This window comes from Excalfactoria chinensis, chromosome 2 (assembly GCF_039878825.1).
Source record: "Excalfactoria chinensis isolate bCotChi1 chromosome 2, bCotChi1.hap2, whole genome shotgun sequence".
NCBI lineage: Eukaryota > Metazoa > Chordata > Aves > Galliformes > Phasianidae > Excalfactoria > Excalfactoria chinensis.
Genome location: NC_092826.1, coordinates 11,216,771 through 11,231,881, shown reverse-complemented (window position 1 = coordinate 11,231,881; position 15,111 = coordinate 11,216,771). Strand labels below are relative to the sequence as shown.

Sequence of the window (15,111 nt, the reverse complement as noted above, 5' to 3'; positions counted from 1 at the left end):
ATTTCTTGAAAGACATCTGTAGGATTTCTCTGTTTTCACAGAATCATAGAATCATTTAGGCTGGAAAAGATCTTCAAGATCACCAACTCCAACCATCAGCCTGAACTACTGAGTCCCACCACTAAACTGTGTCCTTGTTCAAGGCTTGAGCTGGTTCCTGGTTAAGCTGCTGGGAGTCTTCTCCTTAGGATGTCCTGTCTGTATATGTCTGTACTGCTTGCATGAGCTGAGCTGGTTCATGCTGTAGTTGGGGAAATTTGGGATCCTATTAATAGTTAATCCATGTGCAAGCTCTCTTGAAAGGGGATCCAGGACAGAAGCGTGGCCTAGAGCCCACAGCTGTGGGCAGCATAGACACAACCTGGGTGACAAGAAGTCCTTCTGGGCCTTTGTATAGGATAAACCCTGGGAAAACACCTGGCAATGGCAGCAGGAAGATTTGTGCTCTGCTATTGGTGTCCTATTTGTGAACCACAGTGCAGAGCAGTGGAGTCTCCTCCAGGGCTCAGCCCTTTGTTTGCCCCCAAGGGATGCCATCTTGACAGGTGGCTGTGGGCAGTGGCCATTCATGCCCTGATGCCCTGAACTAGTTTCCTATGTCACATTTGATAATACTGTTTATGCCAAAGGCAGAATTTTCCTGACAGGGGCCATGCTCTGTAGTGCTCAGGCTGTCTCTAAGAGTAAGAGCCCTGCCCAGGGAACAGATAAACAGAACAATGTTTGAGCCTCTGGTACTCTTTAAAGTCATTTTCTGGGAAACGTATGTGTCATAACAACATAAAGCAGGCATATTTCCCTTGCTTTCAATCTGCCTGGTGCCAGGGTCTACGTCATTCCAGCACTGAAACAGATCCAGCAAGTTCGTGGTAACTTTGCTCTCCCTCAAGCTGCCTCTTTTGCCCCCCTGGTTTGTACTTGCCTCTTGCCTTGCAGCAGCTTTCCTCACCCCTGTCAGGGAACATCACATCTGTTATGGTTAATATCTCATTTTCACGGGAAGCCCTTGGGAACTGGGCCCTTATCTCCACATACCATACGCATCAAAACTGTTTAATCAACCCTATAAATTCCAGGGCTGGCTGCTGATCTGGATAAAACACTATGCTTTCCCAGCACCAAAGGTTCATAGCCAAGCTGCACATTTCAGGCAGTGGAATGGGCTGCCAGGGAGGTGGTGGACTCACCAACCCTGGAGGTGTTCAAGGAACGTTTGGATGTTGTGTTGAGGGACACGGTTTAGTGAGAACTATTGGTGATGGGGGATGGTTGGACTGGGTGATCCTGTGGGTCTTTTCCAACCTTGGTGATTCTATGACTCTGTGATTCAGTAGCTTTCATACAGATTTCTCTCTGCTCCTCAGGGCTGGACACATTCACCCACTGTCCCCTTACATCTGTAGAAAGGTATATCTGGACTCTATACTGAGGGTCTGGTCAACTTTGTTTTGCCAGACCAGGAGCATCCTACTACCTTGAAAACTGAGATTTTAAAAGGAGTTGAGAATTCCTGGTGTCATTTTCTGCTGTCTTGGGGTGTCACTGCCATTTCAGGGCACCCACAGAGCACATCTGCTCAGAATTTTGACCTAAGAATATGCAAGAGGAAGGAGAAACTTCAGCTAGGAGCCAAGTCCAGGGGAGACTGATCCTTAAAGCTGTGGCATTGGTGAAGCTGAGGAAGGGGATGTGCCTCTGCTCTGATCCAGTGTGCCTGCTTTAGGGAGGTGTGGTGGAACATGGCTCATTCAATGAGACTCAGAAACAATCTTAGTAAGACCGCATATGGGTGGACTGGATAAAAGAGGATGGGTTATAGATAGATTTCTCCTGACCAGATGAAGAGGTGGACCAATTTTTGCCACCTTTCCCCACCTCCATCATTATTTCACCCTGAGCCTAAAGCATTTCCAACAGCTGTGGGGATGCCTTGTGATTACAACACTTCAAGGTATGCAGCTAAAGGCTTGGGACTTCTCGAGACGTGCTGCTCCTTGCTTTTCTCGGAAAGGCTTCTCACAACAAGGAATCAACACAGGCAGACAAAGAGCCACATGGCAAGCAGCAGCTGGAGCACGTGGGCAGCTCACAGAGTGACAGGGCAGTTGGGCTCCTTGCTTCTCTGCTGCTGTTTTGGAAACCTCAGTAAACAGAAGAACCCAGATCAATCTCAGTGCTCGGGCACAAACTCTGTGCAGCCACACTGACATCAGTGGCAAAGCCTGAGATACATGTTCCTTCCTATGCATCATGCACAAGCTAGTCTGAAAAAGCTGCTGAAAGCACCCTTAGCAGCCCACTAGTTAGCAGGCCTCAGCTTGTTGCAGCGAGGAGTTTGTGTTCATTTGTGCCATGAAGAATATGAGTGTTTAACGTCCGTGGGGGAGCTTTCCAGCAGCTGGAAAAAAAGAAAGTATGGATGTTTATATTTTGAAAGAAGGGATTGTTTTTGCCGCTCTCAATTATTAATGTCTCTCAGGTCAGGCTAAGGAACAATGCCAGGGATAAGTTACCCCGTGTACTATTCAGATATGCTCTCCTTGACTGTTTCCTTCTCAGCCAGAGGATTCACCTCGCAATGAACTCCTTAACGGTTGGAAAAAAAGAGCGATGGAGGCTGAACTCGGTGTGCCCGTTTATTTATGCAACAACAGCTTTTCGACTTTGTCAGGTGCGTTCAATCAAAAAGAAGCAGGAAATGCATTGTAACTATAAACACGTATTAGTGCACAAGCAAAAGGCCGCCCTTGGAAAGGATTGCGTTGTTTGAGAAACGGTTACAGTGAAAAAACACAGGCTTAACCTATGGAGCTCTTTGCTAAGATCAAAGCGGTGCTGCCTACTGCCACAAGCTGTCTGGGTGGGGGGGTTCAGCTGTGGGCTTCCAGCGAGGGAAGTGGAAGAAGGTTAAAAAGAAAATGCTATCATCTTTCTTTTTTCTTTTGCCTAAAACATTTGCCCCGGTCTAAAAAATGACTCAAACATTAAATATTTGCTGTTAAAATTAATAGAATTAGTGAAGATTCCAGCTGAGAACACAATAATTAGGGCCTGGTCCAAAGCCCATAGAGAAACTCATTGTTTTCAGCAGGATCTGGCTCAGAGCCCCAATGAGACAAAGTGAAGATGGAGTTAAGACACAGCCCTGGGACAGCTTGGATCCCCCACAGACTTTCCATGTGACTGTGTCCAAACTTGCACACGTTCCTTAGCCCTGAGTACAACCAACCCCAAGCTGCTGCAAAACACAAATACCCTGCTGGGCTGCATGGCTGGCTGTACTGTGGGTAAGATGCAGGAGGGATTCAATGCACTCCTTTGGCACCATAGTGCTGTGCTTAAAATAAAAAAATAAAAAAAACAATACAGACAAACTGGAAATTGCCCAAGGGAGAGGAACAGAAATGATCGGAGGTCCAGAAACATGACTTATGAGGCAAGATTGAAAGGGCTGGGTTTGTTTAGTCTACTGAATTCAAAGTGCTAACAAACTTTAAAAATGTAAAGAATAATGTGATACCACAAAGGGTAATCAATTGCCCTTTAACTATGTGGGGACAGCTGAACGTAGAGCAAAAAAGATTCAGGTTGTTGAAAGCTGAGAGGTTAATAAAGCACTCCAGGATGTACACTGGGGAGGGAGCAGAGTGTCTCTCATGGGAGATTTTCAGTGTGCTGGACATGTACGTGTGGTGAGGGATTGGGTAACTTGCTGTCCCAAAGAGCTGCCTGCTTTCAGACTCAGTCCTACAGTTTCCATGATTTAGTGACTGTTGTGGGACGCTCAGATATGAGACCTCAGAAGTGATGAGTCTTCAAAGCCCTCCTTGATTAGGGAAAAAGCCAGCAGCTGCTCTGCACTCAAAATAAAGGATCCTTTCTGCAAACCCACTGGTTTCCACAGTTATTAAATAAAGAGCAACACCCACATCTGCATGGAGCTGTGGCCATATTTGTGAAGCACCTTGCTTCCCTTCAATGAGGGATTCCCATTGAATCCAACACTTGAATGCTCACATGTCAGGATGATGAGACCTCTGGAAAAGCACATGATGATTCATGAAGTGTTGGGGGTAGCGATAGCCCTGCAGACCAAGTTCAGAGAAGTCTCTTCCTGATGCTGGAGGAAGGATTGCCTTGCTGACTCCCGCTAGAAGAGCTTTCACACATACCACCACTGAGCATGGCTGCAAAGCACTTAGTAAGGTAGTAGATGCTGATCTGAATGGACTAGGTGGTGGCCAGAGCAGCATCCCTTCTCCCTTTAGCTCTGGCTCTGAGGCAATATATCCCTGCCCTGAAGGAACTAAGGGTGATGTGAGCTTCCTCAAGGGCCAGAGAAGGATGCTGTGCTCAACGCTGCTGTGACTATTCCTTTTCTTTGCACTCCCTGTGTCCTCCCCAGTCTCAGTTATGAGAGGTACTATTTGGTCCTTGTGTAAATACTGAGAAAATTGTTAGTTATATGATATGGGAATTAAGAAAATCTGTCTGCTTCCAAGCATAAACCAATGACTGTGACAGTGATTTGCAAACACGGGGTTATGACCCCAAGTTGGCTTTTTTTTTTTCTCAGTTCTGGGTACAGTCACGAGCCTGGCAGGAATCTGTGTAAGCTACAATGTGTGGCAATGACTGGCGTCTCCCAGAGTCTTTGAGCTGACTGGGATCACAACAGGAAAAAGTTTGGGAAAGTGCCATTGAGAGTTTAGGAATAAACAACTCCCATGGGCAGGCTGTCCATAATTGGCCATGACAAGGCTTCTTTCTCCAGAGATCTAGAGCTGGCCTGTGGAGAAGCAGAATGAATCATTGCTCTGGTCCAATCTGGCAAGCGCTGTGATTTAGCCCTGCTTTGCACGGGAGGAGATGATGATATAGACTGAAAGGCAGGAGAACTGTAGCCAGAGGCTTCCGAGCTGGGAGATGAGTTTGGGTTCCCAGTCATTTCTTGTTGGTTTACTCAGATCCTTAGAAGGAAACCGAAGCAAAAACCACTGATACAAAAACAGTTCCCTTTCTCAAAATGTAGAGGAGACAATGGGAACTCCTCAACACAAAGCCCATATAAACAAGAATAAACATTTTATTTTGCATTGTTAAAATAGCATTCAATGTGCAAGTCCTCCTTCCAACCCCCAGCTTTGTTAACTATTTCTGTCGACCTTCTGCTTCTGGATATAGATTTACAAGAGGATATCACAGAGGCTGGAGCTGGCGCCCTGCAGCATGGTAATGACCACGTGGCTGTGCAGCCTTCTGTGAAGAGGAGGGTTGAGTGTAGTTTCCTCAAGCCACCCTGTGCTCTTGGAAAAGTCCCATTTTCTTCTAAATATGAGGAAAACTGTATGTGTTTTATGCCATTCTTTTTCTAGATGATGATCACCAGAGCAATCTTAAAAGCTCCTTGCTATCTCAACAATCTTACCAAGCATGATAACCGGATGGCAGTTCACAGCCTGTTCAGTATCCGATGATTGATCCCCTTCCATAAAAATACTGGCAGAACCCCATTAAAATATTGGTGGAGCCAGAGCTGCTCTGCCAAGTGGCAGACTTAGATTTGCTCTTCTTGGAAAGCTGGTTTCCTGTCACTGGCAATGTCTCATCACTGCTTTCCAGTGGTTTGGAAAGAGGAGAAAGGGAAAAAAAATGTTCCACCCAAATACATCATCTCTTTTACATCTCTTTTCCTCTATGTGCTCTCTTGTTATTACTAATTTCAGGAACACCATCAGCTGAAGATCTTCCTAACCAACCCTACTTCTATCCCCAGCGCAAAGGAAAAAGGGAAGCTTCCTTCAAAGCAAGATACTTCCAAAAAGAAGCCACAGATAATCTTTATTTCCATTGTCCCTTCTCCTGCTCCTTTGGAGAGCAGGCAAATAAACAAAAATCTTCACTGCAACACAATAGAGAGGTAGCTCAAGGAAATTAAATTTGCATCTTGTAATGTAAGCATTTAGATCAAAGTGTCAGACTTTTAATATTTTTTATATCAGTTTTCTATTGATATAAGAAACATTAAAAATGTCTATCTTATAAGGTGTTTACTGCTAATGCAGACAGTTGCTTCCAGGCTGGCTATGCATTCAGAGTTTGGGACTTCCTATTCAAAATGTTGCTGCCACTGGAAATAGAAAACTTGGTCGGCTCCAAGCAGCAAAGGGCCATACATGCAGCTTAGTCATTCTGCTTCTTTGCACACTAACCTAAATGCAGGTTACCCAGATTTTACTTCCTCTGGAGGTGCTAGCATTCCTATCTGCCTTTCATTTCAAGCTCTTCACAAAGCTGAATCCTTCTCCTACCCAGTCATTTTTCCTGCTTTCTCTTGAGATTCTGGGTAAGGCCTTAAGGCAGGACTTCAGCAGTACCACATGCATTATTGGTCAGATGAATATGACATAAGCATGAAGATCATGATCTTTCTGGAAGGGTATTTGGGGAATAAACAACCCCACTAGAACCTTCAAGAACAAGCGTTGGTGGGACTCCAGAAGGATTCCCTGTGCTCTGTGCAGAGCAAGGAGGAGGAAAACAACAAACATCCTGGGAGGTACCAAATGTCATTCAGAGAAGGTTAGAACAGGGTACACACTGGAGTGTAAGGCACCCGTGGTCAAACAGTTTGTGTGGCAGATTTCCTTTTGGTGTCCATGTGTCAGTCTCTGGGTCATAGCAGTCCAAGGAATCTGAGTCTTCAATGACATTGTCCACAGTGAGACATCGTCCTCCTGTAACATACAGCTTGTTCTTGATGACAGTGGCCCCGTGATGCATTCGCCTGTCCCTCATGTCTGCACATTTGACAAACTTGTTGCCTTTTGTATCATAAGCAATTATTCTCCGAGTGTACCCTAAATGCAAAGACGGAGGTAGAAGAGACAGACACACATTAGGGTTAGTGGCTCGGTTTATACTGGTAGGTAATTTGGCAGAACTAAATATCTAATTTGGGAAGTAATGATCTGTCGCCTGTCTACCTTCTTGTTTGTTTTCATCCTGTCTCCTATCACCTTGGCATCTAAAGCTCAGTGAGCACTGGTGGCAGCATTGGTGACTGGTGGCAGTCAACCTATCTAACACACTTGGTGCTTACAGTTTTCCATATGCACTTTCAGACATCTTCAAGCATTTCTCTTTGCCCAAAATGCTCCTAGAGCTTCACTGAGAAATACAGAAACTAATGGTATGTGGGAAGCCAAAATGGTGCTGCATACTTGATAGTGTGGTCCCACTGCTGCTTTTTCCATTCCTATATCCTCTGTGTTGCTTCTGTGTTGCCCACCATGCTGGCAGTTCAGTGGTTGGCCATTCCACTGAGGGGTAGTTCAACCACACATCACTGAGAGGTAGGGGCTGGTATAGGTCATGAGCAATGGAGTTATGAAGTTTGTTCCCCAGCGGTAGCTTGTCTGTGTATTTCTTGTCTATGTAGATTATCAAGAAGGTCCATGGTAAACAAACTACTCTGGGCCTTGTTGTGCAGGCCTTGAATCCACCTTCCATAACCTGATATCATCAGCAGAAGAATTGTGTCAACACAGGCTCTTCAGATAAAAGGTATGTTGCAAAAGCAACGGTGGCAGAGAAACACGCTGCTTTTGAGTCCTATGTCATACAGGTTCACTCCTCTGCTAATGCTTCTCTATGTCTCATTCTATCTTAAATAATCTGACCCATGCCTTCTCTTGCCAGACTCTGCATTAAGGACAGTGGAGTGCTCAACTATCAATGAGGTGTGATCTATTGGATTTCGATGGGAAGAGACTGATTCTTGAGTTGAATAAGACAGAGAAGTTTCTCCTCTCCAGGAGGCTCATGCCTCTCTAAGGACATTTTTTCATTGCCCCTAGGAGGCAGCTGCAGGAACAGTGGGCCTTTCAACTCCAGCACTGAGCCCCTTAGCCCACCCATCCCAACAAACTGTCCATAGCCATGTGGTAAACATGCTCTTTGCCATTCCAAGAAAAGCCATCAGAAAGGAACAAGCTGTGAGTATGAGGAGCAGAGTCCCATGCCTTTTTTCCTCCTCTTTTCCTCTGCAGATAAGTAACTCATATTGGCTTTTCCCCATTTTCCCCCACTTAGGTCCTGCTAACAGAATGAGAAGGTGCCTGTCCCCACCACCTCCATGGCCCTGAGAGCCCATGAGAGATGTGTATGGAGACTGGGCATAATTCACCTCTCCCTCACAAGTGCCATATGCTGTTGCAGCTCATACATGACTTTTGCTCCTGCAGCATGGTAGCCATGCTCAGCATCAGTGCTTCTCACTGCTGACATAGCTGGCTGCCACTCTGACAACCCCTGGCCAAAGCAGGGTCATCCTAAGCAGGAAGCATGCAAAATCCTGCAGGAGCTGTACAGGGGCAGGCAGGAGGGTGGGTGAAAAGGAGCCCTTACCTCCCACGATGATAATCTGGTCTCCAATCACAACAGCTGGTGCACAGACGTTCTTCACCACTCTGGTCTCCATCCGAAACCACATATTCCTGGAGACATGGTAAACCTGACAAATAAATAAAGATGCACACACAGCTGTTTATGTTGCTTTTTGACTGGCAATTATAATTACAGAGAAACTTAAGGTTTTTATTTTGTCTTAATGAATACAATCCACTGGCTTGAACTGCTGGGAATTTTTACCCACTCCTTTTTCCCCTTGGAAAGCATTTGTGTTCCCTTGGATGGTCTGCTCAGCACGCACACTAAGGCAGAGAATTTGTCGTGTGCTTGATTCTTCACTGAATGTCTTCCTATGGCCACTGAATTCCTGTAACTGCTGGCTAACACTCTCCCAAAACTCAGATCACATCCCTTCATTTTCCAATTTTTCTGTGTAGTTCTTCCTTCCTTCCGTCACTATTTCCTGGGCAAACCAAATGCAATTTCACCTAGCTCTTCTGGCAGCCTGTGTTTGCCCTGCTGCTATATTTGTGCTGTTGGATGGTATGCACTCAGGTTGGCAAAGAGACTTGTTGATGGGACTTAGAGTGTGATATCTAAGTCATCAATTTATGTGAGAAAAATAACTGCTGCCAGATGATGATCAGTCAGTCATCTGTATATGGGTGACATAAACTTTTATGTCACGTCATTCGCTTCTCAGCATAGCAAATATCTTCAGGACATCTCCCCACATTGATAATCACATTTCCTTTGCCTTGATAATTAAGTAGCATAATCATTCTAACTAAGTATTGCTCAAGTGCTGGCTGCCGTCTTGGACTTTAATGATGCTTCTTAATTAAACTACCTAAAGCAGTGAAAAACACTCAAGTGGAAAGTAACATTACATCACTAAAGCATCAAATCAGATAAGGAAGGATTTAATCTCTTTTACTATCCTAATATAGCTTAACTACCAAAAGCAGGCAGAGAGCCAGCAACATGTGGCAGACTTTTAACACAACTGTTTATGTGAAATAACTGTCAGTTTAAGCTTTGGCCTTTTGATGAGTGAGAGTCTAATTGCTCTAATGATCTCAAACTGACATCTTTGCTATCATTGCAAGGGAACAGATGCACAGCTGAGACCCCAGCTTAGCTGCAGGCTGGCCAAACAGCAAGCACTGATTTGGGTGAGTGGTTGCAGATGTGGAGGTGGCCATGGGGTCAGTTACTGCCTGCCATAGCAGCATCCATGGGAGCTCCCATTGCAGATGTGGAGGTGGCCATGGGGTCAGTTACTGCCTGCCATAGCAGCATCCATGGGAGCTCCCAAGACCTCTATACGAACAGAGGGGGCCTCAGGCGTTATGTCTGAAAACTATTCAGTGGAGAAAACGAAAGAACTACAGTGCTCCTTGGAGACAAGACTTATCTGAAGCAATGTCTCAACTCATCTTGCCTGTTGCTGCAACTCACCATGAAGTTTTGTTTTGGAACTGACTTCCTCATCAAGGTGATGATGAACCACGGACTAATTTAGGTAAAACTGCCTATGTCAAGGAGGACTGACTGTTACCTGGATAAGCCGGACAGGGTTTTGCATAATGTCTTCTCCCCCAAAGAGGTACACCCTCTGGTCTTTGGCAGCAACAGCAGGGTGAAGGACAGCAACAGGCATGTTTGCCATGCTCTCGCAGGTGTTGTAGATGCTGTCATATCTTTCCACAGAATTCAGGATTTCTTGGTTTTCACCAATTCCACCAAATGATAAAATATAATTTTTATATGCCAGGCTTCTGTGGGAATAACGTGGAACTAGCATAGGCTCAACCAACCTCCACTGATTGAGTTTGAGGGAGTAAATGTAAATATTATCGCTGACTGGACTTTTCTTATTGCTAACAGGCATCCCTCCAAGCACATAAATATTACTGTGTAAGCTCACTGCAGATGCTTTGTACAGGCGTACAGGAAGTTTGGCCAGGCTTAGCCATTGGTTGGTCTTGTCATCATACAGTAGGACATCCCTTGTGGTCTGCTGGTTGTCCTTCCTGCCACCAATGATGATGAGGAACTCTTGGTTGGAGTATCTGCGAGGAACATGTACCATCGGCTTGATGTCAGGTGCATTGGTGCTGTACAGGGAAAACATCTGTCTCCGAGCTGACTCGAGAATGCTCCTGCAAGTGGGTGAAGACTGAACAAGAGAGTCATTGGCAATGAAATGGAAAAGGAAAGTTGGATGGACGTACTGAAGCCGGACCTTCTTGAACAAGTCTTGGATGTAGCGTTGTCTTGCCTGGAGGTCATGCCGGATCCAGACCATCAGTGTCTCGAAGACCTGCTCCTCCTCCCCACAGAGCTCATCATCCCCAAGGTAATCGAGGAGCTCCAAAGGACAGAGATCCTTGAGGTCCTCAGAAGAGGCCACTTCAGGAAAGCATTTCAAAGCCATAGCCTTGGCTTTCTTATTCAGGCTTTGGCAGTTCAAGATTTTTGCCAGTCTGATCATGCTTAGACAGTTGTCGGGAGTCATTTTATCTTGGAGGTAGGCAGAGCAGGCCTCAAACAGCTTAGAGTACTGCAGCATGGATGCTGTCTCCAACAGGTACAAGACATTCTCAGCAGATATGAGAATCTCCCCTGTGTAAATGTAAAGGATAATCTGGTCCAAAATATCAGCATCAATGCCCTTCAAGGTGACTTTAGCTTGGTGACTCTCTTTGAAGTTATTACAGAACATCGCCTTGAAGTACGGGCTGCTGGCAGCCAGCACGTTTCTGTGGCAGGGAACTTCAGAGCCCCCAGAGCAGAGGGTAACATCAGTCAGCATCCCGCTCTGCCGCAGCGCATTCAGCTGCCTCAGCAGTTCAGAGGAGAAGTCCTGGTCTTTGAAGAGAAACTCCTCAGCAGATCTCTCCTCCATAGCAAAGAGAGAGATGAAGTCTGGACTTGGCAGAAAAAACCAAATTCTTAGCAGCTTTTAAAGAAGTATCCAGCTCCAAGGGAACAAATCAGGACTTTGATGTTGCTCTAAATATTCATTCGCTGTTATGCATAAAAATGGAACATGGGTTAAGCGCAGTGGGAAAGTAATAAAGAAGCTAAAAGGTCACAAAGACCCTTTAAAATTTTTATAAATTTATCAGATAGATTGCAGCTCTGGGGTCAGCATTGCCTGTGTCTCTGGCAAGAAGCAAAAGCACTGAAGTTATCTCACTGATTTGGGATGAAAGCTGAACGGCCAAAGCAATGGGGAGGTTCGTTTTAATCATGTCGAATAAATGCGTTTGGACATTTATTCACTATTTTAAAGTATTAGCAGTTTAGTAACTAGCGTCTCTTTTCCCTAGAGTTAGTCATTCCCAAAGAATGTAAATCTGGCAGAGCTGAACTCTGCAGCAGGACTAACTAAACCCTAGAGACTGGGAATCTGCATTAAAACAGTTATTTATTAACTCTGCTTAGCTGTGGTTTTTTTATGTTAATCAGACACACAATGACTAAATTAAGTGCCAGGCAGAACAATCTGATGAGTATTTATTTCATGCCTAACCGCTTAATCTGCAGTGAAATCGTACGGTAGAAATGTTTACCTTCTGATGTCCTTCCCTGCATGCACTTACTCTCTGCCGCTTATTCTCTGCTGAGATTTTCCATAGCTAGAGCCTGGATAAAAACTATAAACCCACAGGACGTTTCTTTCAGTAGGTGAGTGATTCATAGAAGGTGATTTCTGGACGTGTTTATTCTGAAGTCACTTTTGCCGCTTTCAGGAGCTTTGTGCAGGAGCGCGAGGCGGTGGGGCATTGTATACATTCCAGCGCTAAGAATAGGCACATATGGACTTCTCACAGTTATCACATGTGACACCGCCGTTGCCTTTTGCAATGACCTGGCTGGTACTGAGCATGCCCGGGTGGTGTTTTTCTGGCAAATGTTTACATATAATAAATAGACACGGAGAGGAAAGTTCACTTATAAAAGTCCTGGCTGTCCGTTTGGAAACAGCAACAGGACCCTGTCCTAAATTGCCTGGGAACTTGAGAAGCCTGTAAACAGTCTGCAGCGCCTCGCGCTAGGTGATGCTCTATTTTTGTGGAGCAAGGGGAAGGCAGAGCCTGCTGGGATCCCAGAGGGATGGACCATGTCTCCACCTGATGGAGAGGTTTTGGGTGCACCTGCTGTTGTGGTCTGCAGTGGTGGCTGGGTAGGTGATCCTGATGCACTGGGACTCTCATGACCATGGCACCTAGAGTGGATAGGGAGAAATATACAGATGTATTGTAGAATCTTAGAATCATGGAATCATCAAGGTTGGAAAAGACCTCCAAGATCATCCAGTCCAACCATGCACTTACCATCAATATTTCCCCACTAGACCACATCCTTCAGTACAATACCTAAATGTTTCTTGAACACCTCTGGGGACAGTGACCCCACCACATCCCTGGGCACCCTGTTCCAGCACATGAACACTCTTTTGGAGAAGAAATTTCCCCTAATATCCAACCTGAACCTTGCGTGGTGTAACCTGAGGCCATTCTCTGTAGTACTTTCACTGTTACCTAGGAGAAGAGTCTTACCCTCATGATACCATCTTTTCAGGCAGCTACAACTCCTCTTCCCCAGACTGAACAATCCCAGTTACCTCTTATGATTTGCTCTTCAGACTCCTCACCCATTGAAAGTATCAAGGGGCAACATAAGGATTAAGTTCAACAAGACTAAGTGCCAAGTCCTGCACTTTGGTCACAACAAGCCCTGTCAGTTATACTGGCTTGGGGCAGAGTGGCTGGAGGAAATAGATCTGGTGGTATTGATCCATGTTCAGCTTAACATGAGCCAGCAGTGTGCCCAGGTAGCCAAGAAGACCAGTGGCATCCTGGCTTGTAGCAGAAATAGCACAGCCAGCAGGAGCAGGAAGGTGATAATCTCCCTGAACTCAGATCTGGCAAGGCCACATCTTGAATACCATGTTCAGTTTTGGGCCCTTCACTAGAAGAAAGACTCTGAAGCATCATCTCAGAAGCAGCAGTGAGGTACTGACTGGAACAGTCTGTCTGGGGAGGTGGTGGAGTCTCAATGCCTAGAGGTTTTCAAGGAATGTGTAGATGTGGCACTGAGGGAGATGGTTTAGTGGACATGGTGGTGATGGGTTGATGGTTGGACCAGATGATCTTAGTGGTCTTTTCAGCCTTAATGATTCTATGATTCTGAATCATACAAATAAGAGCAGGTTATGGCTTCTTCTGCAAGAATTTCATCTCTCTGAAATTCCTAGCAAAGAAACATGGCAAGTGCTTTGAAAGAGGCGAGTGGAAACTGGAGCAGTTTGCTGAAGTGAGGGTAGCAGACTGGAAAAATCACTGCACTGAGAGCCCTAGGCTTCTCATTGCAGACCCCTCTAACTGCAGATGTCTGCAGGTGAACAGGGTGTCTGAGCTCCCCTAGCAGCTGGTGAACTCTGGTCAGTACAACCATGGAGTTATCCTGGTCACCAGCAAGTATCACCTGTTTTGGGGCAGATGGATGGACCTCCAGGCAGCTCTGACTCAATCTTGCTGGGCTGTAGGTGTTCATTTGTCTTGGTCATGTGTAGGTGTCTTGTACACTCTTGTTAGGTATCTGAGATGCTGAGCCTAAATCCATCCCATAGGCTTGGATCAGTTGAGCACCATGTGTCCCAGAGGATCCTCTACAACCCCAGATGCCCACACAGAAGGGCTGGGGCTCCAGCAGGTGTGATGTGTCCCAGCTCTGTGCCCATATTGTGGACATTTCTGGAAATACAGTTCTGGCTGCCCCAGGGTAATTGACCTGGGGCCCCTGGTCTGTAATGAAGTTCCTGCCTTTGTTCTGAGGTGGGGCTGAATCCAAAATGCTATTTCTAAATGCTGCTACTACAGGGAAAAACAAGGTTAAAGCAAAACTCCTCATGTTCTCAAAGTCAAGGCTCACTAGTGAGTCATGTCTGTGTCTGATCACTGGGTCAGACAGGTGAAAATGCTGGGAGCTGCAGTGTCCTTGTGTCAACCACCATGCAGCGTTTGCCTCCTCAGCCCTGAATGCGCTGCTGCCACAACAGACTGCAGGGACAGAGGGGCTGGTCCTCTAAAAACAGCAGCTTTCATCACAGGCTGTGCCATACGTGTCCTTTCCCAGAGGGTTCATTAAGGAGCCTACTGATGGCCCAGTGAAGCCAAAGGCCTGTTGAGCCCCAAAGGCTGTTGAGCCCAGAAGGCCCTGTGTCAGCATCAGGCTGGAGCAGGCCTTCCTGGAGGCTGCGGCATCTCTCCCAGTGTGATCCATCTGGTGAGGTGAGGGAGGAGAAGGGAAGGAGCACGGGATTACCTCGACGGGTCACTGTCAGGCACTGTGCAGCCTCTTCTTTCTCCTTGAGCAGAGGCTGAGCTGGAGGATGGTGCTGTGCATAACGCCCTCCCATCCTTGCTCACTGCCATTGCTGCCTCCCCAGCTGGCCAGGAGCTTGCTGTAAATATTTAGAGCGGCATTAAGAAAGCAAAGGAGTATTTCTCCCTCCTCATCCAGAGAACATTAACTACCCAAACAAAACGCCCTCTCTCTTTCTTTCTGTATGCATACGCTCTCATCACAGCCCGTTTTGATGATGGATGCTGCTTTATGCTTCTGGCTCAGGCTCTTTGCTGCCTGTTTAGTTCTGCCTCTTCTTGGCAGAGACTGTGGATTATT

General features: G+C 46.0%; 1 protein-coding gene across 1 annotated transcript; it reads right to left on the bottom strand.

Moving 5' to 3' along the window:
- Positions 1–6,573: 6,573 nt before the first annotated feature.
- On the bottom strand, positions 6,574–12,015 carry KLHL38 (kelch like family member 38). Its single transcript, XM_072328947.1, has 4 exons — positions 11,994–12,015; positions 9,974–11,343; positions 8,410–8,515; positions 6,574–6,860 (listed from the first exon to the last, which is right to left on the bottom strand). The coding sequence occupies exons 1-4, from the start codon at positions 12,013–12,015 to the stop codon at positions 6,574–6,576; spliced, it is 1,785 nt and encodes a 594-aa protein (XP_072185048.1).
- Positions 12,016–15,111: the final 3,096 nt, after the last annotated feature.

Excerpts from the sequence above, each read along its gene's own strand:
- KLHL38 (XM_072328947.1), bottom strand. The coding sequence starts at position 12,015 with ATGCAGGGAAGGACATCAGAAG. Across the intron at positions 11,344-11,993 it reads GCAGGGAAGGACATCAGAAG|ACTTCATCTCTCTCTTTGCT; the intron begins GTAAACATTTCT and ends TGCCAAGTCCAG. Across the intron at positions 6,861-8,409 it reads CCAGATTATCATCGTGGGAG|GGTACACTCGGAGAATAATT; the intron begins GTAAGGGCTCCT and ends CTTTGCATTTAG.